General features: G+C 28.9%; 1 protein-coding gene and 1 long non-coding RNA gene across 4 annotated transcripts in view; one reads left to right on the forward strand and one right to left on the reverse strand.

Annotated features, from left to right (window-relative positions):
• Positions 1–24,548, forward strand: part of LOC122518947 — a 61,039-nt gene extending 36,491 nt beyond the window's left edge. The window contains exon 2 of the long non-coding RNA XR_006304203.1: positions 24,477–24,548. This is a non-coding gene — a long non-coding RNA (uncharacterized LOC122518947). The remainder of the gene's footprint in view (positions 1–24,476) is intronic.
• Positions 1–25,252, reverse strand: part of LOC122518946 (heterogeneous nuclear ribonucleoprotein L) — a 185,616-nt gene that overhangs the window by 108,211 nt on the left and 52,153 nt on the right. For all 3 annotated transcript variants that reach the window (XM_043638085.1, XM_043638087.1, XM_043638084.1), the window contains exons 4-5: positions 5,429–5,514; positions 5,087–5,183 (exon numbers count right to left, since the gene is read on the reverse strand). In XM_043638085.1, coding sequence (XP_043494020.1) covers positions 5,087–5,183; positions 5,429–5,514 — 183 coding nt within the window. The remainder of the gene's footprint in view (positions 1–5,086; positions 5,184–5,428; positions 5,515–25,252) is intronic.

The following is a 25,252-nucleotide window of genomic DNA, read 5'->3' on the forward strand; positions in this document are numbered from 1 at the left end:
AGCTGCAAACAAAAATTTTTAACTATGTGTAAACGTCTCTTTGAAACTTTAAACGCGTTTTTCTCAAAACGGTATTTTCAAAGTCGGTGATCTCGATTTTGCAAAAACGGCTTAACCGATCGGTTTCAAATTTTTACACAATCTTCTTAGATATATTCCTCAGGTATTAAGTAGAAGGAATAATTTTTAAAAAAATTTATTACTATTTTTTTGTAACAATTTAGAGCGAAAATTTTAGTCAAAAACAACAACTTTTTTTCAAATAGACGCCATTTTGTCAAAAATCAAAATTTTTTAAATTCCTCTCGTTAATACCTGCATTAATCTATCCTTTAAAAGAATCCACCATATTTTTTAATTTCGGATAATCCAAACCGCCAAAATGGAGATCACCGCCAAACGTCTTTTTTTAAAGGACGTTCAGGAAATCATCTACAGGAGCAGTGCAGATTAATATTTTTACAGAATCGACGCGCTATTGTATTCTCAAAAGTTCACTCTATTTGAATTACCAACAATTTTTTTTGAGAAATAAAAACTGTTTCTAGAAAAAATTCATGAAAATACGTCTTTTTCGAGCCTCGCAACTGCGTATAACCCCTTAAGAAGTGTAATAAATCGTCAGTTTTGAATGCTTGAATGAGAATTAGGTAAATAAATGTTGGCAATATGAATTTTTTGCGGGATGTAGAATGTATGCTTCGAAGCAAGTGTCGATAGGAACTTCTTCGTTGTAAAATTTATTGGTTTTTATTTTTGCAAAAATTTATGAAGTTTGTTAATTTATTTTTACTATTTTTTTTTAAAATCATTTCTTGAATACATAATGCACAGATGGATTATATTTATTGATTAATATCTATTTATTAAATATTTTGATTAAGTAGTTATTTTTAAGGTTATGTTATAGGTTAAGTTATAGTTTATAGTTGCTGAAGAAGTCCCAATAAAGATGTTGAGGTACTGGTGCCTTGTTCGGTACTATGTTATTTATTTATCGCAAATAATGCCGACGTACTTATACGTGATATCGATCGTTCTTGCGTTGTCGTTCGTTGTTGCGTCGTGATGTGTTGAACGATGCTCCAACGATGAGCTGCTTGATGATTTCGTTGCTTGTAGATTCATGATTTGCTGCTACGATGCTTGCGTGATCTTTCTTGATGTTCTGCTGCATCTTCCGGGGCTGGTGCGTTCTTCGTGATGTTGAACTCGTTGATTGATGCTTGTTGAATGCTCTTTCGTGCTGTTGTTTCAAGGGTTTTTATAGGAAGAAGATGATCGTAATTCGTTCCCTAGATTAATTGTCCAATGGCAGCAAGTCCTCCTCCATGATCCATCGATGTGGAAAGTTAACGTTTTTTAATGGATGTGATAGTAGAAAAATTATGCAACGGGAGAACCTTAGTTTAGGATGAAGGACTTCATTTTCTCTTGGTAGGAACGCATGTGTTACTCAGCAGCCGGACACCACTTGAAAGGTCTGTCGGCCGAAGGGTTCGTCGTATCGATACCTCTCGAGTAATTTATGGGTTTGTTAGCCATTTATATGTCCTTCCATTAATTTGTCGGTATCATTCAGTTGAATAAAAACTTATCTTCTAATGCTCATGATTTGCGATAGTTCTTGCTTTCTTAAATCAGCTCTCAAGAATGAAATATCGGAGAAGGATTTTAGTTAATGTTTGTGTAAAGCGTCCGTTATGACACTGCGACGAATAATGGGTGAAAAATTTGACGGTATAATTCATTTCATTCTAAAGAAATTTTTTAGCCGCCCATCAAACGCTTTTTATTTCGTTTTCGAAGTCAATCATTTTATGTTAACGAAGTTTTATTTATTTGTCCTGTTCATAATCCGAAACGCTTTGTGTAAATTTCAAGTTTTAAACTTGTTTATCCGTATACTAGTTTTTTCCTTAATTATTAATATGTATGTAGGATTCGTGAAAAAATTGGGCCGTTGGACTGACTGGACCGGGACTCGAACCCGGATCTTCCACTTTCCGGGAAAAAATTGGACGGTGGGCCCTGGATAGCTCAATGGTTAAGAGCAGTCGCCCGGAAAGCGGAAGATCCGGGTTCAAGTCCCGGTCCAGTCTGTCCAACGGCCCAATTTTTTCACGAATCCTACATGTATTTAAATATTAATGTTTGAATATTATAGGATTCGTGAAAAAATTGGGCCGTTGGGACTGAAACTTGGACCGGGACTCGAACCACGAATCTTTCGCTTTCTTTATTCATTGATGTATCCAAGGCCCACCGTCCAATCTCCTCACGAATGCCTATTTAAGTATTTGGCATGGATGCGTTCATCCCACATTTTATCCCCCTGCAACAACATTCGACCCCGAATGTTCTGTCATTTTTGAACTTCTTGTTGAATTATCTCTCTTTTTTACGTCGTATGTCTTTACGTCTTCATCGTCGTTACGTAAATCTGAACGTGCTGCTGGGCACTTGAAGGCTGCTGCCTAGTTCCTCAATCAACTGTTCAACGTCGCTAATATCACCTAACCTCTTTTTGATAGATCTTCAATTAATTATTTTGTGCTCCCGTTGTTGCACGATTGTAGAAGCGTGTGACGAAGCAAACCTCCACCACGGATGAGCCCCCAATTTATAGGATTCGTGAAAAAATTGGGCCGTTGGACTGACTGGACCGGGACTCGAACCACTAATCTTTCGCTTTTTAGGTGACTGCACTTTATTCATTGCACTTATCCAGGGCCCACCGTCCAATCCCTTCACGAATGCTTATCTAAGTATTTGGCATGGAGGCGCTTGTCCTGCATTCTACTCCCCTGCAACAACATTTGACCCCGAATGTTCTGTCATTTTTAACCTTTTGCGGTCTTATGTCGAGTGTGACTCGACATCGCTTTTCGTTCTGGCGCGTCTTATGTCGAGTGTTGCTCGACATCTTCAAATGTTTTCCAAAGTAAACGCTACCAAGCGGATAAGCGACTAGTGAAATCTGTGCGGACCAGCTGGAACAAAATGGTCAAGAGCGCTCGGTCCGCAAAGGGTTAATTTATCCACAGGGTACCACTTATTGCATTATTTGTTTGAATAAATCCTTCGCTTGCCCCGGCTTTTCTCTCAACTTTGTGAGGGTTTTTATGTCGAGGCAAGTGCTCTATATCGCGTAAAATTGTGTTGATTGATTTATTTCCTATCTCACTCATTCATACGTTGAATTCACCGAACTCACGACATTAATTTCAATGTGCTTCCAATCTTATATTCTATAAACAGTAGAGTATTATATTAACACGCGGGATAATTGAAGTTATTTTTGATGTTTCTTTTGATGTTTTTTTTTTTTTAAGTTATCATTGAGGTTATTGAGGTTATATTTGTTTTGGTACATCAAAGAAGTGTAACTTCTTACGTGCGTACATAAGTACACACACCAGTTTTTTTTGCCACTCTTTTGCTTTCCGGACGACTGCTCTTTATCCATTGATAAAATTCATTCTTATCGAATGCCTATCTAAGTATTTGGCATGGAGGCACTCGTCCCGCAATATCATCTATTTGAGTATAACATATTAATATATTAATACTAATATATTCAGTATGTCCCATGGTTTATCAGTCAAACTGCTGAAATATATTCTACAAGTGTAAATAAAAATTAACAAAAGAATATTAATTGAGGTTAAATTTGAAACGCTTTATTACAAAGTTAGTAACAAATGAAATTGAAATAAGTAATTACAGACCAATGAAATATAACCATCCAAATGTTATAGCCTGAAATTGACGTTGAAAGTTTCTTCGTTGAGTGGAATATGATTGATCAAGGACCCCCATACATGACTACCATAAAAATTGAATATGTCCCGTCTTGTAACAGTTATCTGTTATTATATACCAATTATCAAGATGAAAAAATTGTTCCTTTCTACAGCATTCACGTTTCTGTTACGAAATTCAACACATTAGCGGTAATCAGTTAGAAGTAATTCTCGAACAACCGAGTACGAAAAGTTTTCATCAATATTTTCAATAAATTTTCGTCAATATTCTCCAAATCGTATTTCGCGATATCTGTAATTGAGATGAAGTACGTCGAATGCTTTCTATAGGAATATATTATCAACAAAGTTTAATTATAAGTTTATTCCCGTTGTTGTTCCAGAACTGGTTGAACATCATGATATTCAATTCTAGATCGAAATTGAGCCGAATTGCATTATTGGGAAATAGGTATTAACCCTTCGAGTGCTGAATACTCTTGACCGAAGTGCTTCGTACGGATGGAATACTACTCTATCAGTAATGTAAATTCCGTTGATTAATTATACTAGGCATAAATAGTTAACAATAAATTTAATAAATTATAATCGTTATTCTCTTAAATAAAATAGCACAAGAAAGTTCGTTTCGAATTGAATCTTTCTCGCGACGAGACTTTAAACAATTATCAATAAATTAATTGACGTTACATTCTTTGAATTGATATAAACAAACGCATATCTCACATATCACCGTAGCATTCAAAGATTTAATAAATAAAAAAAGCAATGTGTTATTATTTTTCCGGGAAATCAATTGTCACCATTCTCAATTTCATTTTTTTATAACTTTGCAATAAAGCGTTTATAACCAAACCCTCAAACAATAACATTTATTTCTCGTTTCTTGTTATGATACTGAAGTTTGACTGATAAATCCCAGAACTCATTATATTAATTTATATTAATTACTATTATATATTTTAGTATATAAATTATATCTTATTATAATTTAAAAGCCGTGCGTGTAATAATTCTATACAGTATATTCAGTATATTATAATATAAAATTAAATAATATATTATAAAACTATATATAATATAATATAATATAATATAATATAATATAATATATATAGTATATAGTATATACTAATATAGTCTTATATTATAGTATATTATAATATAAATACAATAAAGTATAAAATTAAAACATAATAGAATTTTATTAACAAACAATAAAACAACATATTTAGATTATAGAAAATAAAATAAAATGAAAAGACTAAAATTAAATATTAATAAGCTTTGTTTCCAAACTCAACACGTTTTCAACTAACCTTAGCGAAGTCAATCTTTAAAGTGCAGCATCCAGAATATATGTCTGCTCCATGAAGCGTTTCTTTTGCTCTTGTGGCTGAATCTACAGAATCAAACGTAATCACGATGAAACTTTGTTAAGGAATTATAGCTGTATAAATCGTCTTTTTTATCTGAAAAATAAACCGGCTTTTGTGAAGAAAAAAAAAAAAAAAAACAGAAAAAAAAATACTCGCGAATATTAAAATGAAGATTGAAATATATAGAAATGTTATCGCGTAACGTTTTAAAATCATGCAAGTGAAACGAGTTTCCCGTTGGACATCGAAGTTATTACACGGAAAACGTATTAGAAAGGATATTCCACCATGGCTTGTACGCCGTTCTTCTTGAAGATAACGATGCGTTGAACTTGCCCGCTAGGCGCACTGATGGCATGAAGAACTTCCTGTAATGGAAAAATATTTAAAATAACATGTTAGATTTTCTTTAATGCAAAAAGTTAAAGCAAATAGTGAAAAGATGAAAATGTAAAACGAAGAAAGTTCGAAATACGTATATTAAAAAGTTTTCTCTTTTTACCATTAAATATTTTTATATTTCTCATTACATATTTTCTTTTTTTTATAAATAATTATACGAAACTATATATGATAGATTAATTTTTTGTTTGATCATTAACAAACATTAATTTTCGATCATTAACAGAAAAAAAATTAATAATTAATTATAAGTATGCAATAAATTGTTATTTTTTATTATATTTTTATCTATTATTTCCTAATGTTTAAATATTTTAATGAAACACATTTTTCAATTACCATATGCATTAACAGTTAATTACTTTTTTTTATTCTTCTTCTTCTTCTTCTTTAATTTATACTAATCGAATTTGTTATCGATATTTAAACAGGCACTTTCTATAATAATTTTAGAAAGAACAATACATTTCTTCGAGGAAAATTGCCGCCAACGCTCGGCTCGTACCATGGGCACAAAACCCAACGTGTTCGGAATTTTAAGGAGGTATAATAAATCACTGAGAAAGACGAAGTAATAAAATAACCGTAAACCAACGTGAACTGTAGTAACGTGGACCAGACATAAGCGCAAAATGCACTTAATGCAATCGCATATAAAATATATTATGTTCTATGAATAAGTTTTCTTATTATCTTCAATCATATTGTATTCAAACTTTTCACACATCGTTCTTTTAGATTTTTAAAAAAGATTATCTCTCTCTCTTTCTAACTTTACATTTGGTCCGATAAATTTGAAAATTACAAATTCCACTTATAATTCGAATTATTTCGACAAATGTTTGAATTTCAATTATCTCAACTATGACATTAGATCATTCTATTAATTATGTTATTATATTAACGGGGGGGAAATACGTGTAGAAGCTTCAAAAAATTCAATTTTTTTTTATAAATCGCTTGTAAAACTATTAAAAAATATAGTCATTAAATTTCAAGCCGAAAATCCAAGTCGTTCAAAAGTTATAAACAATTAAGTCAGCGGCCGTCGTTCAAGTGTCGGAACGCGTGGCATGTAATACGGAACGGTCGAGCATTTTTCAGACGCGTTTTTCTCGAAACGACTTTTTTCGGATTTGTGTACACTCTAGCTTACAAAGTTTTTAACCAATCATTTTGAAATTTGGAATATAGTTTCTTCATATAATTACGCTCTATTTGAACCTCAATTCTAAGCGATATCTTTGTTTAAAGTATTTTTTTTATAATGAAAAATATATGGAAAAATAGTAAAAAAATCATGCTTTATGTTCACACTTCTCTAAAAAATACAAATTTTCATTTTTTTCTAGGGAAATGAGGTTCAAATAGAAGATACACATATGAAAAAAGTAATTTTTCTTTGTAATTGATTTCTGATAAAAATTGTGGCTTCCAAGATGTACACAAACTGCTCAGTCGGATGGCAACCTACAATGCGTGATAGCTGATATCTCCGCTAGTTTTCGAGATAAATCTTTAAAAATTTCGGAATATGTTCTCAAATATATGTGTAAAATGACCTTATAATATTAATAAATAACATAAATTTTTAATACGTTAAAAAAATTCATGAAAATCATAATGAAAACATCGTTTTACACGTATTTCCTCCCTTTAAGATAATTATTAATTAATACCATAAGCTTTCTTTCATTTATTTTCGTATTGTTTACTTGTAACAGAATTCTGAGAGAAGATAAGAACATAAAAAAAGAATAAAAAACAAAAAAATCAAAATGATAAAAATAAACGATGAAAGAGAAGGGTGTTTAAAAAAAGAAAAGAAATTGAAGCGAACTCTGCAGGAAATTTAAATCCTAGATAAAAACCTAGTAGAGATCTGCAGTCGGGCCAGAAAACACCGATGCAAGAATAATACGACAAAATTATGAATAGCAGATATAATAGTTGGTGCAGACAGTTTTAGAGAATAAGGAAAAGCAGAATAACAAGGGAAAAAAGGGTATGGAATAAGAGACCAACCAATCGATGATTGCAAAATTCAAATTCGGAAACGGTAAACGGATTATAGGAGAAAGAGGGGCGGGGGAATGGTGGGGGGGGGGGGGTAAATCCTATTCAGATTATGTAAACTCGTAGAAGAAACGTCAGAACGTATCGTATGGAAATGCAAAGAATCGAATAAACTGAAGTAAGATTTAATTAGACGAAAGAAATATGTTTTCAAGAACAAAAAGAAGATAGGAACCTGAATAAGAAAAATATACCAAAGACGAACCAAATAATTATGTCAAATTTATTAATAAGTTTCAATGCAAAATTGTCAAATTTTGTATTAATGGAATGTTTGATACTAGTTTTTTTATTGAAGGATTATTGAATAATAGTTTATAAAATGTTTATGTTTTATTATTTATAAAATGTTTTATTCGGTTCAAAACCGAAAGACAAAAAATAATAAAGATGCATGTGTACCTACAATTAATTATTTTATATTTTATATTTGAATTTTATCGTGTAAGTAAAATATTTAATATCATTTGAGATTCGATATTATATTATTTGAATAATCAATAAAATAGATTAAAAATAAAAATAGATGTGTGTGTGTGTGTGTGAGTTGGTATATTTTTTTTTTGAAATAATTAAACAAACTTTTTATTTATTGATTTTTAATAATCCCATTTAATATTGTTTGAATTATCGATTAATTATTATTGCTTTGAATTCTGTTACTTCTTGTTCATACTATTTAATCAATTTATTTATGTATTATATTTAATTAATATTAATGATTTTCAATATTCGTATATTTGACATCATCCTATTTAATATTGTTTTATTCGCATAATCATGTATTAATTCTCTATAACATTATTTAACTTTGATTTCACTGACCTATATAACTGCATTCAATTGTTATATCATGAAAATTAATTATTATGACTTCATTAATTATGGTAATGTTTAGTAAATATTAATTTATATTTAATAAAAGACAACAAAGCTATTGTGTATCATAATTTCAACAATATTAAATTTTTTCTTAAGAATGAACAAAATATTAGATTAGGAAATTAAGTTACAGAAAATAGCTGGAATATAAATTTGACGATTGAATTTTTCGTATATCTGACATGTCAAATATGTAAAAAAAAAACATAATATACTTAATTGTAAAGGTACGTAACTATAGTTCAATTATTATTAATTAATTCTTATTAATTAATCAATTATTATTCACCTAAAATTATTATAAATTAATTCAATTATTATTAATCAAATTAATTATTATAATTAATTAGATATCAAAAATGTAGAATAAACATTTTATCAATAAACTTAATTAATTGAATTATAATTTAACTAAAAAAAAAAAAACTTCACCGATCGCATATTGTATTCTAATCTTACCAAGATTAGTTCTTCAAGAGAGAGAAAAAAATATTAGGTTACAGAATAGTTAGCATACTAGAATTGATTCTTCATACGTCAGACATGTCCGACATGTCACCGAAGTAATTTAATTGCAAAGATACGTGACTAAAATTCTCTCGTAAATTTGACATCAGAAATGTAAAAGCAATTTCTAGTAACACAGTAACTATCCTAAATAAGTTATATTTAGTACAGTATTGTTAAACTATTATAATTTCATTTAAAAAAAAAAAAAAGAAAAAAATAGAACCTAACAAAATTAACTATTATTTTATTAATAAACTTCGCACTAATTCCACCTACATAACTTTATTAACAAATCCTAACTATATCCTACAAATAATTCAATAAAAGGAAAACAAATTAGGTCACGGAACAGTTAAAATATAACAATTGAATTTTTCACATGTTACCCATGTCAGACATGTATATACCTGTCATAAATTTCATATCAGAAACATAAAACGATTTATTAACCCTTTGCTGCACTCGAGGCCTTTTTCGCTTGCGCGAACCAGCAACTCGAGAAGATTTCGGCCACAAATTAAGTAGACATTTTACGGGTACTATAAAAATATTTATAAACAAACAAGCGTATTGAAATAATAAAATATCATCAGTTTATTCATTTATATTGCGAAAAAAAAACAAACTTTGATAAATACTACCACTCTGTAATTAGTTTTGGTTGAGTTAACAACACTTGAAATCGGCAGGGCGCCGTATCGGCGCCACTCGAGTGTAAAGGGTTCAAATGCAAGAAAAAGTTGAGAGAAATAGAAAGAGAGAGAGAGAGAGAAAGATAAATAGATAGATAGATAGATACAGTATGAGAAGGGGGAGTGGCAGGAGGGGGAGGGGGAGGGGGAAATAACGTATGCGAAGCTTTCCAGACGAGTAACACCCCTAACTAATGATCATAAATTCTCAACGGCAATGCCATCGTGACTTCACGCGTTTAACTTCGGCCCGATTCTAGACGTCATTTCTCACGAGAGGATGCAGCACCAAATGTTACGCAAATAGAAATCGTAATTGTCTCGAACCAAGTATATGAAGCTTAGGAATGTGTGTTGGATATATTTCGTCGAAATGCAAGTACGATAAAAAGCATCACATTGAGATGATGCTAAGGTAAAATGGGACCCACGAACACGGCCCACGTAGTTTCCTTGGAACGCTAATTTCTACGTGCATTCCACCCCTCCTCCACCCTCCCTCAGGAGCGTGACTTTACTTTGACGTAAAGAAACAAATTAGGACGATGAGTTGGGTTGAAAAATGAACGGTTAAAACGTAACCAAGCAAAATTATTTCTAATCAATTTGATTTATTTCTCTTTTTTTTTAATTTTAAATATATATAAATTAAATTAATATTATTATTATATTTAAATTAAATATATATATAAATTAAATATTAATAATTATTAAATATTATTAAATTAAATATTATTTTTCGTTACGACAGAGCTCGAGAGAGCTGGTTTTTATTTCTTTTACTTGCATTACCGAAAGAAAATTATACTAAAATCAAAAAATTAAATATTCAATAAATATATCTACAAACAAAAATAAAAGAAAAAATATTTTAAACAATTATAAATATACGTAGGATTTATTAATTGCTGATTTTTATAACAAATTTTTTTATGTATTCTTATTTTCATCTGAATAGATCAAGATTTTTACAAAATTTTATACTTTAATGTCCAAAACACAACAACTTGATAAGATAATAAATTGTCTTTTTGTTTTCTGATACATTTAAGTGTGTGTGTGTGTGTGTGTGCGTTTTTTTTCAGTAAAGATGAAAACAGTTTCGATTTAGATTTTTAAAAATTTTTTTGATTCCGCATTAGTTTTTCAAACATTTCCCGGTTCTGTATCATTTGTGGTTCGGTTTGATACAGAATCGAAAAATCACGAAAGTTTTAGAACGAATATTGATCAGTTTTGTATCGATTCGAACTTTCACTGACAAGGAATTGAAAAATGACAGCTACAAAAAAACCGAAACAATTATCGGTTCCAAAGAATTCATAAAAATTTATGTTGGTTCTATAATTTTTATTATTTTTATTTGTAGTAAGCGTTACAAAACTGTGAACAATAGCAATTATAGAAATAAAATGATAACAAAATAATGTCGAAATAATTTCTTCCAAGTCCTCAGACATTAAATTTCCTCTACGTAAAAAAAATATTTTTAAACTTCTTTATTTACCACAAATAAAAACTAAAAAATATAAATTTCTTGATTAGTAATAAAATTCATACTTCTATCTTGAACAAGTTAAATAATTAAAATTAAAATCGATATTAACACAAACCATTACGATCATAAAAACTTACAACTTTTAATTGCATTTCATAACTGCTTCAAAACAACTTTAAACAACTTATATCACAAATCTTTTTCAAACCATTTTCTTTTTCTTTCTTCAAGATAATCTTACAAAGTAAAAAAAGATAACAGAACCTAAATCTCAACCGATAAGATCATAAATCATTGTAACAATAACAATTAACAACTTTCCTCGTGTCTCATAACTCTTTCCAAAATTCTAAAACCTAAATCATAATTATTGGATTGGCAATTAAATAATTGCGGATATTAAATAAGAAGAAAAATTCAAAATGTTTCGTGAAAAAATATAACTCAATTATAATAATAAAATAAATCAAATATAATAAAATATAATTCATTTAAGTACTGTCCATTTTTGTCGATGATTTTTCACCATGGTTCAGGCACAGTGTCATAATTCCACGTTTATCAAATTTCTGATCTTTCTTATCAAAAAAAAAAAAAAAACTGAATTAACCCTTTGCCCGGACAATTTCAAGTGTCAACTCGAGCGGCGCCGATACGGCGCCGTGCTGATTTCAAGTTTCATTAAATATCACAACAAAACTAATTACAGAGTGTAGTATTTATCGAAGTTTGTTTTTCTCGACATATAAATGAATAAACTGATGATATTTTATTATTTCTATAGACTTGTTTGTTTATAAATGTTTTTAAAGTACCTGTAAAATGTTTACTTTAATTTAGCCGAAATCTTCTCTCGAGTTGCTGGTTCGCGCAAGCGAAGAAGGCCTCGAGTTTATATATAAATTAATTTAATTAATATTAAATATTAAATATTAATTTAATTAATATTAAAGGGTTAAATATGATTTATTTGTTTATCGAGATAAAATCCGCAATCACTTAGTTACCAACCCAATATTTTCAAACCCTATTTTCTAGGTAAAAACAAACCAAGTTGAGTAGGACCTTAACAGGTCCTAAAAGAGAGAGAAAGATAGAAATAGAAATAGAAAAAAAGAGAGAGAGAGAGAGAGTTACCTGTGGTAACTGGCCCAAGTTATCTCGATTTTCCAAAGCGTTTTCGCACGACAAGCGATGACACAGCATGGCCTCTTGCCAAATCTGCTTTTAAGCCACGAGAGACCTCACTTCTCCTCCTTCTCCTCCTCCTCCTCCCCCTTTTTCCCCCTCTACCTTTCTATTTTTTTTTTCACATTCTCTATAAACTCTATCCATCTATCTCTTTCTTTGTTTTTTCTTTCTTTGTCTCCCATATCCTTTGTATTACCGTAATTTCTATACCATCGACAAACCAACCACGGTAACACGTCGTCCATCACTTGCCATGCGATTTCTTATTCGACAAAGCTTTGTTTAAATATCCTCATTTCTAATCTTGACCCGGTAGTGACGGCGGTCTTTGCTGGTAAGCGAGAAGCAATGCCATGCAAATTGACGTTTGAAGGAAGCCAGGAGAGCAACTGGCTGACAACTTGTAAGATGAATCGCTTCAACGTAAGCTAACTTTGTTTCATTTTTATTTACGCGCAGCGACGCACATTTGAAACTAATATTATATGTGTATAGTGGCGTAGATTAAATTTTCTCTTGGAACATTTTCTTTTAATACTAATATATCATTTTTTAATATAATTAATTACTATATTAATTAAATAAATATATATATATTTAATAAATATATAATTAATAATAATAATTAAATAAGTATATAATATTAATATTGTTTTTAATTAAAGAAATATGTATTTATAATAAATATATAATTAATAATATTTTTTTAATTAAATAATATATATATTTAATAAATATGTAATTAATAATATTTTTTAATTAAGTAATATATATTTAATAAATATAATTAATAATATTTTTTTAATTAAATAAATATATAATTAATAAAAATTTTTTAATTAAATATAAATATATAATTAATAATATTAATTAAATATATATATGAGCCGTTTATTTTGAAAGTGGCCTAACTCCATTTTTCATTTTTTTCCGGTTACCCACGGTAACATGTACAGCTTCAAATTATCTATCAATAAAGCATTTAAGATTTTTTATATTCCGAGTAAATACGGTAATTCTGGACACATAAGTTTCAAGTTAGTTGAATCACTGAACCGTTTATTTTGAAAGTGGCCTAACTCCATTAGGAGTAGAGATTTTGGTGTGGTAGAAATGGCATTAAAAGAAATAATTTACTGTTTGTCCCCCGAGAGTATTACAATATTATCAAAAAGTGTCGGAAAGGTAATAACTTTATTGTACATGAAATGAGACAAGAAGATTTTGTATCAACAAAATTATTAGAAGACGCAATTTTTAAAGGGTAAGAATTCTAACGGAGAACCAATAAACTGGTTAAAAATATGTTGGATGCGTTTTGTCAAAAATGAATAAGATTTTCTATAAGACATCAATGAATGAGAACGAAAATTTGAAAGTCCTGAATTTAATACCACGTCGGGGTAGACCAAGAAAGTTCGAAAATATTGTATTGACACCACTGTATAAAAATATAAGACAAATTACAACCGCAAAATTCAAGGACATAATTGACTTATTACGATATATACCACCGGAACATCATGATTTCTTTAAATCCCTTTCACATACACAAAATGTAGATGAGTAGAAAATTGTTTTGTAATTTGTTTGTAAAAATATTTTGAATCTCATAATTTATGTTTTTAAAGTGTTATAAAGATATGTAAATAAAATAAGTATTGTTTTTTCGCAATTTGAAGCATCTTAATTATGTTGAATGGACTTCGGTTCCTTCAAATTTTATAACGAATCTGGTTGTTAATTTTGAAAGTGGCCTAACTCCATTCTTGGTAAGAAAACGCATATTATTCACTTAATAATTTCCATTATTTTAATAGGAACTGTAAATTTAACACCTTTAGATACACTTAAGCAACATAACTCATTGTTATTTTTTACGTATATTTTAATTGCATTGAAACGCAAACCTTTAAATATCTCAATTTAAGGTTATATGGAGTTAGGCCACTTTCAAAATAAACGGCTATATAATAAATAATATATAAATTAAATAAATTACAAAATATAATATAATTTTTATTATCTTTTCTTTTTTTCTGCTTCTTCTTTTTTTTCTTCTTTTTCTTGTTCTTTTTATGTAAAGTATTTCCGTTTCTCGAGTTTAAGTGTTAAAGTATGCCGAGAGTGGATAGGAAAAATTTGGAGCCTATTCTTTCATCAAAGTTTTCAAAAACTACATTGAAAAGTATAACCGAAAAAAAGCAAATGTTTTTATGTTAAAGTGAAAACTTGTTAATGTACCTCATGTACGTGTTATTACGCGAGTATTATTCAAATTTATTGAGTTTTATTATACGGAAACTGTGTTATAAGAATATTGTATTTGATAAAGGTTATTATCATCACGTTCTTGCATTTATTATTTATGCGATATATTATTTCATTTAATCGAGAAAATAATTCGTGCCGTTTTTAGTTTATTTTTCTTCATCATTTATTTCTATTGTTCGAAACAACACGAAATTTCTTGATTATCCGGTGTTGTTATAAATAATACATACAATCCTTCGATAACATGAGATTGTAGTAAACGAAACCTGGTAGTAATACAAATCAAGAGATTCACAAAATTCACGCCATGTAAGAATTGTCCTAATTTATGAGATAAAACTAATACCGGCATCGTGTTATGGGAATATCAAGTTGTTCGGAAAGTAATTTCGTTTCTCGCACAGAAATTAGATAAGTCGCGTTAACTGATACCTAATTTTACTCTCAACTTCAAAATCATTTTACGTTCTAGCAACAGACATTTCAGACACAATTTAGAACATTTTAGCATTTCGAACTGTTAACACGTTTGCAGATAGTAAAAGTTTGAGCGAGGATAAGAAAAGTTGACAGTCATTTTATTTAGAAATTAGTTGCGATATCGAAAATTTAATTAAACACATTTTGTAAAGGCAGTCAAATTATCATATATATAGGATTCGTGAAAAAATTGGGCCGTTGGACAGACTGGACCGGGACTCGAACCCGGATCTTCCGCTTTCCGGGCGACTGCTCTTAACCATTGAGCTATCCAGGGCCCACCGTCCAATCTCCTCACGAATGCCTATTTAAGTGTTTGGCTTGGAGGTGCTCGCATCCCACATATATTTAAGAATCAGTTAGTCATTACCTTTTTACAGGTATAATCATTACAAAAAATCAAGGTTATATCAAATAAAATTCAAAATAAAAATTAAAAACTTAAATGTTGTAGCATTCACGTCTACAAACGTGTAAATTTACTTTGATGATTAGAAATCTAATTTATATCTGATATAAACGTTTTCTAAAATTTTTCTAAAATATTTTTAATTTAAACTATCGAAACACTTTGCAAAGATATTTATTTAATTGTCAATAATTTGCATTCACCTAGCAGACAATTTATCAATTTATAATAAGCTTCAAAAATCAGATATATTAACACGTTTGCAGACAGTAAAAGTTTGAGCGAGGATAAGAAATGTGACAGTCATTTTATTTTGAAATTAGTTGTGATATCGAAAATTTGATTAAACACATTTTATAAGAGCAGTCAGATCATATATTAAAGAATCAGTTAGTCATAATTTATTAATATAATAATATATAATTGTATATATTATATAATTATATTTATATTATTTATATAAATTTTATTTTTTATATATATTATTTTATTATTTATTATTATTATTTATTATTTTATTATTTTTATTATTATTTTATATATTTTATATATATATTATAATATTTATTTACATTATTATATAATTATATTATATATTATTATATAATAATAAATTATAATAATTAAATATAAGATAAAATTCAATGGCTTTAAATACACATGGTTTTAAAATTTTAATTCTATAATATTCATGTAATTTTACATCATAATGATAAACGAATGCTATAACATTTACGTCCGTGAATGTGTTAAGTAATTTTTTTTCGGCATCCTATAAAAAAAATTAGTCAACATTTTGTTTTCTTAGTACCATAAAGAACAATAATTATGTGTCGTTAATAAATTGAAATGTTTTTATGAACGTCAGTGTCACAGTATCAAAATTACTTTTTCAAATTTCTATTTGAAAAATGTACCACGTTTAAATCGTTCATTTGAAGAAAATGATAGCAAAATGAAAACACTGATGAATGTTAATTATTGCATAACAATATACGAAATAGCTGTGAAATCTAACCTATCAAGTACTGTTACAATTTTCAAATCCTGTTATACAATATTATATTCGAGAAAAAATCGGAATATATTTCTTAGTAATGTCAGGTAACCAAAAAAAAATTGTATTTCTAGGTTTACGTTCATAATTTATTTGTATTATTTGAAACGTTACGAATGTTCTTGGTTATCTGATATTATGATATATAATACACACAATCCTTTAATAATATCCGTGATTTGTTTCGTGTTATATAGAAACAGTATTAAACGAAACCTGGAAGTAATATAAATCATAGGAATGAAATACGTGAGATGTAAGAATTGTCCAACCGTATTAAATCGTGCTAGATAAGAAACACATTGTGAAAGGATATTTCCAGCTTTTTTCCACTTTCGATAAAACAAATTGAGTGTACTCAAAAATCAAAAAATCGGAGATAATATTTTACGAAGAAAAGAAAAAGGAAAAAAAATTTTTTCAAATATTTCATTAACACGTTGACTTTCGGCACTTTTTACGTAATTTTTTTCTACCACGCCTACACTTTTTTTCTATTATCGGATGCATATTTTGTTGACAATTTTTTTTACAACTAATAAACGCTGTTGTATTATTTTGTTTTGTCTATTTTTTATTGTGAGGTCACCGGTGACCGTCAAGGCACTGTAGACCATTTTATGATTAATTGTTCCTTTTAAATAGGGATAAGATTGAAAAATTTCTAGCAACGAATAATTCCTGACCCTGATGATTGATTTTAATCGCAGAGGACACATACAAAGACCAAAGGGACCAAGTTTCACGAGAAAATGTATTAAATTTACTCAGTTTATAATAATCACAAACTCCTTCGAAAAATGTCCAACGAATTTTTTGGTATTTTCTTCAAATTTGTCTATTTTATATTTTCTTCGAAATTTTATCCTTTGTTTGCAAGAATCTAAATATTTTAGAAAGTTTTCAACAAGTACTCGTGTTGCAAATTCAATCGTGTTATGGAAACAAGTAACTCCTAATTAATTTTCCTTGTAATAAAAAAATTATTTTTGCATACTGTGTATGTCATAAATTTTTTCAAACCCTTATAAAAACAATGATATTAATTAAAAATTAATCAGAATCGATATTTACTCTAATTATGCATTTTTACTAACAGTCATGTTGAGGTCACCGGTGACCTACACGGCAGTTAACGTGTTAAACAATTTTTCAATTTGTAAATGTACAACCATAAATTCATTTTCTTCGAAATTTTATCCTTTCTTTGCAAGAATCTGAATAGTCTGATAGTTTTCAACGGATACTCGTGTTGTAAATTCAAATGTATTATAGAAACAAGTAGCACCTAATTAATTTTCCTTGTAATAAAAAAAATGATTTCTACATGCTCAGTATGTCATAAGTTTCTTCAAACCTTTATAAAAACAATGATATTATTTAACAATTAATCAGAATCGATATTTACTCTAATTATGTATTTTTACTAACGGTCGTGTTGAGGTCACCGGTGACCTACACGGCAGTTAACGCGTTAAACAATTTTTCAATTTATAAATGTACAACCATATTCGTTTAAATTTATTAATAACGAGTAATGGGAAAAATTTAATAGCTCAATAGAGATGGAAAGAGAAAAAATATGTATTTCAAATTCGATAAATGTCTTTATAAAAATTAAAATTCATCGAACGACGATATCAGAAACTAAACGAATTTACAATAAAATACGATTTAACAATTTTTTCAACATACATATTGAATAGAAACGTATTCTATTAATCAACGAAATAGATTCCAAACGAAATAGATTCAAAACGAAATAGATTTCGTTTATTTATTTGGATTTATCTGCAGCACTCGCATTCCTATGTTCATTTTCAAGCTTCGTTTAACTCGTCAATCTAAATCGATAAATCAACGAAGAGGCCTCGTTCCTAATCGATCGTTATACTCGATATATATATATATACAAAACCTATATCGAATGTTAAACCTAATTTTATCAACTGAATGCAATAATACGCGCGCACATGTGCATTTACGAGAGAAATAACGAATTTAAGAGAAAACAAAATTTCATTGCGAACATGGAATTTCATTTTAAGCTCCATTCATCCTTTTTATCCTCGCAAAATATTATTTTTTCTGACATCAATCAATAAAATAAAAGGAATAACTTGTTTTTATACATTTTCTTTGAAATATACTATGAATGAATCATTGTTTCATGTATTGTATTCTAATTTTGTTTTCTTTTTATTTGGAATAACAACGGAGATAAAAATAAATTCACGCGAAAGAATCATAAAGTTTTATATAAAAGTGAATATCGATGGTTTTTTGAAGGTTTTTATTGAAAATAAGTGCCCTTTTGGGGAATAAATTTGTCCCATCGTCAAATGTTTCTCTAGAGAGAGTTTTATTCTGAGTATTTTCTTTTTCTCACTCTCTTCATAAAATAGGAAAATAAGGATAATGTTCAAAATGATAAGATTACGTGCTACGACGGATAAACATATACAGTCACTCTCAAAAATATTAGGATACTATAATATAATCAATCTAATAAATTATCTAATTTATCCCACAAACATTCCATGGGATTGTGGTATAGAACAAAAAAAAATATTTAAAACGCCAAGTTTTCAAAACCCCATACGAAATCTAAATCCCACAATATTACGCTGACTTCTTCGAATTTAACGAAAGTTTTACACCATTTCTTTTAATCACTTTTAATATAAATTTCGTGTATGTAAAATTATTCGTAAATATAAATCAAAAAATAGTTTGATTTAATTAACATTATTTTTCTTATTTTCATTTTATGTTTTCGTAATGATATAATACTTTCTCGACGCAGAAAAAAAAGAAAAAAAAAACGAACTTTCTGTTCGATGAATAAGTGTATGTATATCCCAATAAGGATTGAATTCGACGTACAAGTTTTTCTACGCTAGAAAAATCACGATCTTATCTCTTCGTGATTTCTCTTACAACAGGGGTACTCAACCATTTTCCTTCGCGAGCCGCATACTTTTGTCTTTTGCATCAAATGGGTCGCCATATTGGCGTTGCAAATGATGGCGGACATCCCACGATTAACGAAGTCAATTTAAAAAAAGGATGACAAAGAAACAAAACCAAAGAAAGTCAATAAAATATCTTGGAAAAGGTCAAAACGAATATTTCAATTAAACAAAAGTATATTCGAATATTTAACATTATTTAAATATTATGGTGGTATTTGGTGTTGAAGCAAATTCGTAAGAATTTTAGTTAAATTGACTAAATAAAAGTGATCTGTCCTCAAAGCTTGTAGAAGTTCATTTGTGGGCGTCAGACAATCTCGTGTAGAAATGAACATATTTTTTAAAATATATAAAATATATATATATATTAAATGTAATATAATCTTATTATAGCAGATATGTAATTTATCGTCATTTTTTATATTTAAAATTTTTTTAGAAATTATATTTTAAATTTATTATAGGAATATAAATGTAATATTTGTATTTTTTATTATTTATTATTTATTATTTACTATTTGTATTAATTATTATCTATATATATATATAATTTATTATTTTCCTTTTTACTATATTTTTTTATTATTTATTATATTTATTATTTACTATTATATATTTATAATAATATTGTAATTATTTTATATATAAATATATATTATTATTTATTATTTGCTTTTTTACTTAATCATTTTTATTAAATTTATATACTAATGGGTTTATCCCGTAAATAAATAAATAAATAAATAAACAAATAAAATATATAATTTATATATTCATATTTATTATTTTTATTTATATTTGTTCCGCTGTAAAAAGAGGTAACTTCATGACTGAGTGTTTCGAGCCGCTGGGTCACACATTAAGGGGCTTGCCGGGTAACAGGTTGAGCAAGGCTTTTCCAGACTGACCTCTTTCATACGTGTTTGTGAGAATCGGTTGATGCACTCCAACCATAGAACTGTAGAAACCGATACACAATACGAGTACACCCAAGCAAAATGCAACCATAGCAAACATAACGTTGGCTCTTAGTGTGATCATTAATCGGGAAAGTAGGCCTTACCTCGGATAGACCGATTAAGGGTCCATTCACACATTTCAGTTGTTAGTCTCGGTTTAATATTTGTTCTGATTGTTCCCAGGCCACAGTAATTGTAACATTAAGCTTGATTCACACGATTCAGTTTAGTTTCATTTCGGTGTCCATTCCGATTGTTCACGGTAGCAGAGTGATATTAACATTAAGCTTCATTCACACGTTTTAGTTTGATATTAGTTTTAATCATCTAATCCTTTTCTAATTTCTATTACAATTTGTTCAAGATCGTTTCTTCTGATGATTTTTCATTAATATTAAATCTACAATTATTTTTTAACATAATTTTTCATATATGATAGTCAATTCGGTATTGGGTTAAACGAAATTGAATTTTAACCAGAGTGAAGGAACGAAAACGGAACGCAGACTAAATTAAGATGTGTAAATCGACCTTTAACGCTCTCGAAGTTCAAAGAGTACAGTTTTACATTAGTAACGTACATATTTAGTTACCGAAATGTTTCAATGTAAATACCTTAAACTGGACTGCAATTAAAGTAACGGAACGAAAACTTAACCTAAATGTGTGAATTAACCTTTAACGCTTTCAAACTTTACAAAGTAGAATCGTATTATTTAAAGGATAGTTACTGATATATATATATATATGTACAAATTTAAATGATTGAAACGATGAAACGGGAACGAAACGAAAACGGAATAAAAATTGAACGAAGATGGAATTAAAACGTGCGAATCAATGTTTAATATTCTCCAAATTCGTAAAATAAAATTTGATAGTTCCAATGCATTAACATGATGTACTTGCAAATGCAATTAAATGAAATTGAACTATGATTATTCAAATAACGAAACGAAGATTATATTTAAGTGTGAATCGACCTTTAATACTTTTGAAATCTACAGAGTAAGATTTGATTGCTAATAACAAATTCACTGGATACGTGTGAATATTAATGAGTAAAATAAAATAAACACGGTGATTAAAGTAACGGAATGAAGAGGAAACGTAGACTAATTTAGAACTGAGATCGATGATTTAAATTGAAAATGTAAGAAACCAAGATTACGTATGTTTTAGTTTTTCTATTTATGCAGATAGAAAAACGGAAATAAAACGCATGTCAAACTTTTATACGTTGGAAACGTCACGTAATAAATTACGTTACAATGAATTTTACCGACACATTTTCCAATTATTCACCCGTTCTAAAACCCATTTGTTTTGTGCGCCTAAAAAAGAACTATTTTATTACGTGGAACTAATGAACATTAAATCTTTGGTATATAAACCAACAATTAAGTTACTATTTTCAAACATTTTATTTAGATCACCGAAATGATTCTCAAATTTGATGTAACAAAATGCCGGTAGAATTTTTACACATGCATCTATGTAATATAAAATATATTACATTACCAATATATGTAAAACCAGGAGTGTATCAAGAAACTGGGCCGAATTAAAACTTTGTTTCATTTACAGATGGAGAAAAGAAATTGTAGAGAAAAATTTAACTACAAGATATAATGAAACTAAGTAAAAAAGAATTAAAAAAAAATCAAAATCAAAAAGAATACACAGCCTAGTTTAGAAAAACAAACAAAAAAAAACAGAAGAAAGAAAGAAACAATTACGTAAAAATCTAAATAATCTAAAAAAAAAATCAAATATCGTGAGTTAAGTTATAAGAGAAATAGAACAAAAGAAAATGAAAATAAAAGATAAAAAAAAAAGAAAACATAGTCAAAAGTGGGTCACGGCTTGAAAATGTTACGCAATTTTGTGGACCGTTAAAAAAAACTTTAACAAATAAGAAAATGTAAGGAAAAATATATAAATAAATAAAGCGAATGAGCAACTTTCGTTGACCATATTATCTAAATACACGTGTGTGTGTGTGTGTGTACTTATTTACTGACAGCAACCTCGAAAAACAAAACTATTATACTCCTTATCTATTTTGTTTTGTCAAAGTGCTCAAAATGGCGTTGTCCTCCATTAATTCGAGCCATTAAGGATAAAAATTTGCGCGCGCAATGAAAGAGAGAAACTTAGTTGAGAAGTAGAAAAGATAGACAAAAAGAAAGAGAAAGAGAGAGAGAAACAAAGACAGACAGAGAGAAACAGAGAGAGACAGACAGAGAGAAACAGAGAGAGACAGACAGAGAGAAACAGAGAGAGACAGACAGAGAGAGACAGACAGAGACAGACAGAGACAGACAGAGACAGACAGAGAGAGACAGAGACAGACAGACAGAGACAGACAGACAGAGAGAGACAGAGAGAGACAGAGAGAGACAGACAGAAAGAAACAGAGAAAGACTGAGAGAGAGAAACAGAAAGAGAGGGGGGAGAGAGGGGAGAGAGGGGGAGGGAGAGAGGGAGGGAGAGAAACAGAGAGAGCGAGAGAGATAGAAAGAAAGAGGGAGAGAAACAGAGAGAGCGAGAGGGAGAGAAAGAGAGAGAGAGAGAGACAGAAAGAGAGAGAAGTGAGAGAGAAACAGACAGGGAGAAACAGAGAGAGACAGACAGAGAGAAACAGAGAGAGACAGAGAGAGACAGACAGAGAGAAACAGAGAGAGACAGAGAGAGACAGACAGAGAAAGACAGAGAAAGACAGAGAGAAAGAAACAGAGAAAAACAGAGAAAGAATGAGATAGAGAAACAGAAAGAGAGAGAGAGAGAGATTTTAAGGAAGATATATAACATGAAGCATGCGAAGCATTCGCTATCTAAAGTTCGCAGGCGTGTTGGTATTGGCAGCATCAACTAACACGGCTCTCAATGCTACTCGAACGATTCTATTCTTGTAAGAAAAGATAACGTCGGAGTTTCTCTTCCTCGTCCTCCTCCTTCTGCCTGCCTGCCTGCCTGTTTGCCTGCATCGTGTTATGCCATTAATATTTGCCCGTAAAGATGATCTCAAGCACCTGGAGAGATCAGACTCGTTCGATCTATGGAAATAATCCAATACGTAACACTCTAACCCCCTATTATCATACTCAAAGAACACTAATAACTAATTTGACAGATTTTCTTTGAAAATCTACATTTCAGATAATATTCATCGAAATAGTGATTTTGATTTATTTTATTATTAATAATTATATTATTATATTAATTATTTTATTTTCATTTATTTTATATTCATCGGCTGATGTTAAATTAATAATTATTTTTTATTCTTTTTTCTTCTTTAGTCGTTATTATTGCAACTTAATTGTATAGTTGATTTAATTCTTCATAATTTTTGTAAATATATTTATATATTCCTTTTATTTATTGTTTAATTTCTCTGTATATATTATTTATAATTTATATTTATTTTTATTTATGTTATTTATATTTCTTTATTTATCAATATTTATTTCTTGTTATATAACAATTTTAATAACAATTTCTTGTTATATAAAAAATCCCGTCAATGCACAAATAAACAAATAAGCAAATAAACAAACTAATTTTAACTTGTTTGTTATAATTAATGTTCGATCGAAATACTATAAGTTAATTTAACGATTGATATTCGATTATTTTCAATTATTATCAATGTACGATTTGATTTAACAATAAAATAAAAATACGATTTGATAATAAAATTAGCTTATATAAAATTATAAAAATGATTGATTACAATTTTAACAACATATGATTATTTTCAAGTAAATAATCATTTTACAATTTTAATTCATCGATCTCGAATCTATTTAATTTTTTCTCTCCTTGTAAGAATTTCATTCTCAAAATAAAATTTTCGTAGGAGGATTTTTTGAAAAAAAAAAAAAAAAAAAAAAAGAAATAATAATAATAATTTTCGCAGGTAGAAGTTTCAAGAGGGAAAATCCTTGAAGAAAAATTCCTGAATAAAATATGTACGTAAGAAAAAGAAAAAGAAAAAGAAAAAGAAAAGGTTGAAATAAAATTCTTCTATACCGGGTGTAACAAAAATACACGTGGAGAACAACTTCAGAAATGGATTCCCCGTAAGTGAGGAACGAAAATTAGGTTATGTCAACATTAGTTCGTAAATGCTTCATTTCTCAGTTATAAAACTTTCAAGTGTGATGTAAGTGTACTCCATTTGTGTTTATTTTATTTTCTAGGATTATATCGAAGACATTAGTAGAATTACATCATGTTCAAACATGTAACCGTGTTATCTGAATTTTTCTTTTTTTATTTCAGTGGATATCATTAACTACCGCAAATGGATTATTGTATTCGCAACAACCATGAGTGAAAACTTGTTCGAAAGTCAACGAGACAAAATATGCTCGGGTGTTTATTCGAGCAAAAGGAGAACATTTTGAACATTTCACATTAAGAAATATTACCGGAAATTATCATAACTCCAGGAAATAAAATCAACGTAATTAAGATATACCGTGTTAGTTAATTTCTACTTAAAATTAGGTGTTTTATCAAATTTAGAAATTAAGCACTTTCGGATAATGTTAACGCCTACTTTCTTTCTTCTCTACATTCCTCAACGTTTATTTTTTAAACGAATATTTTTGTTATATTCCGAATAAAAGAAAAAATGTTGAAATACAATTTTCATAAGAAAAATTTTTACGAAAGAATTCGTGACGAAAA

This window comes from Polistes fuscatus, unplaced genomic scaffold (assembly GCF_010416935.1).
Source record: "Polistes fuscatus isolate 324 unplaced genomic scaffold, CU_Pfus_HIC Scaffold27, whole genome shotgun sequence".
Taxonomy (NCBI): domain Eukaryota; kingdom Metazoa; phylum Arthropoda; class Insecta; order Hymenoptera; family Vespidae; genus Polistes; species Polistes fuscatus.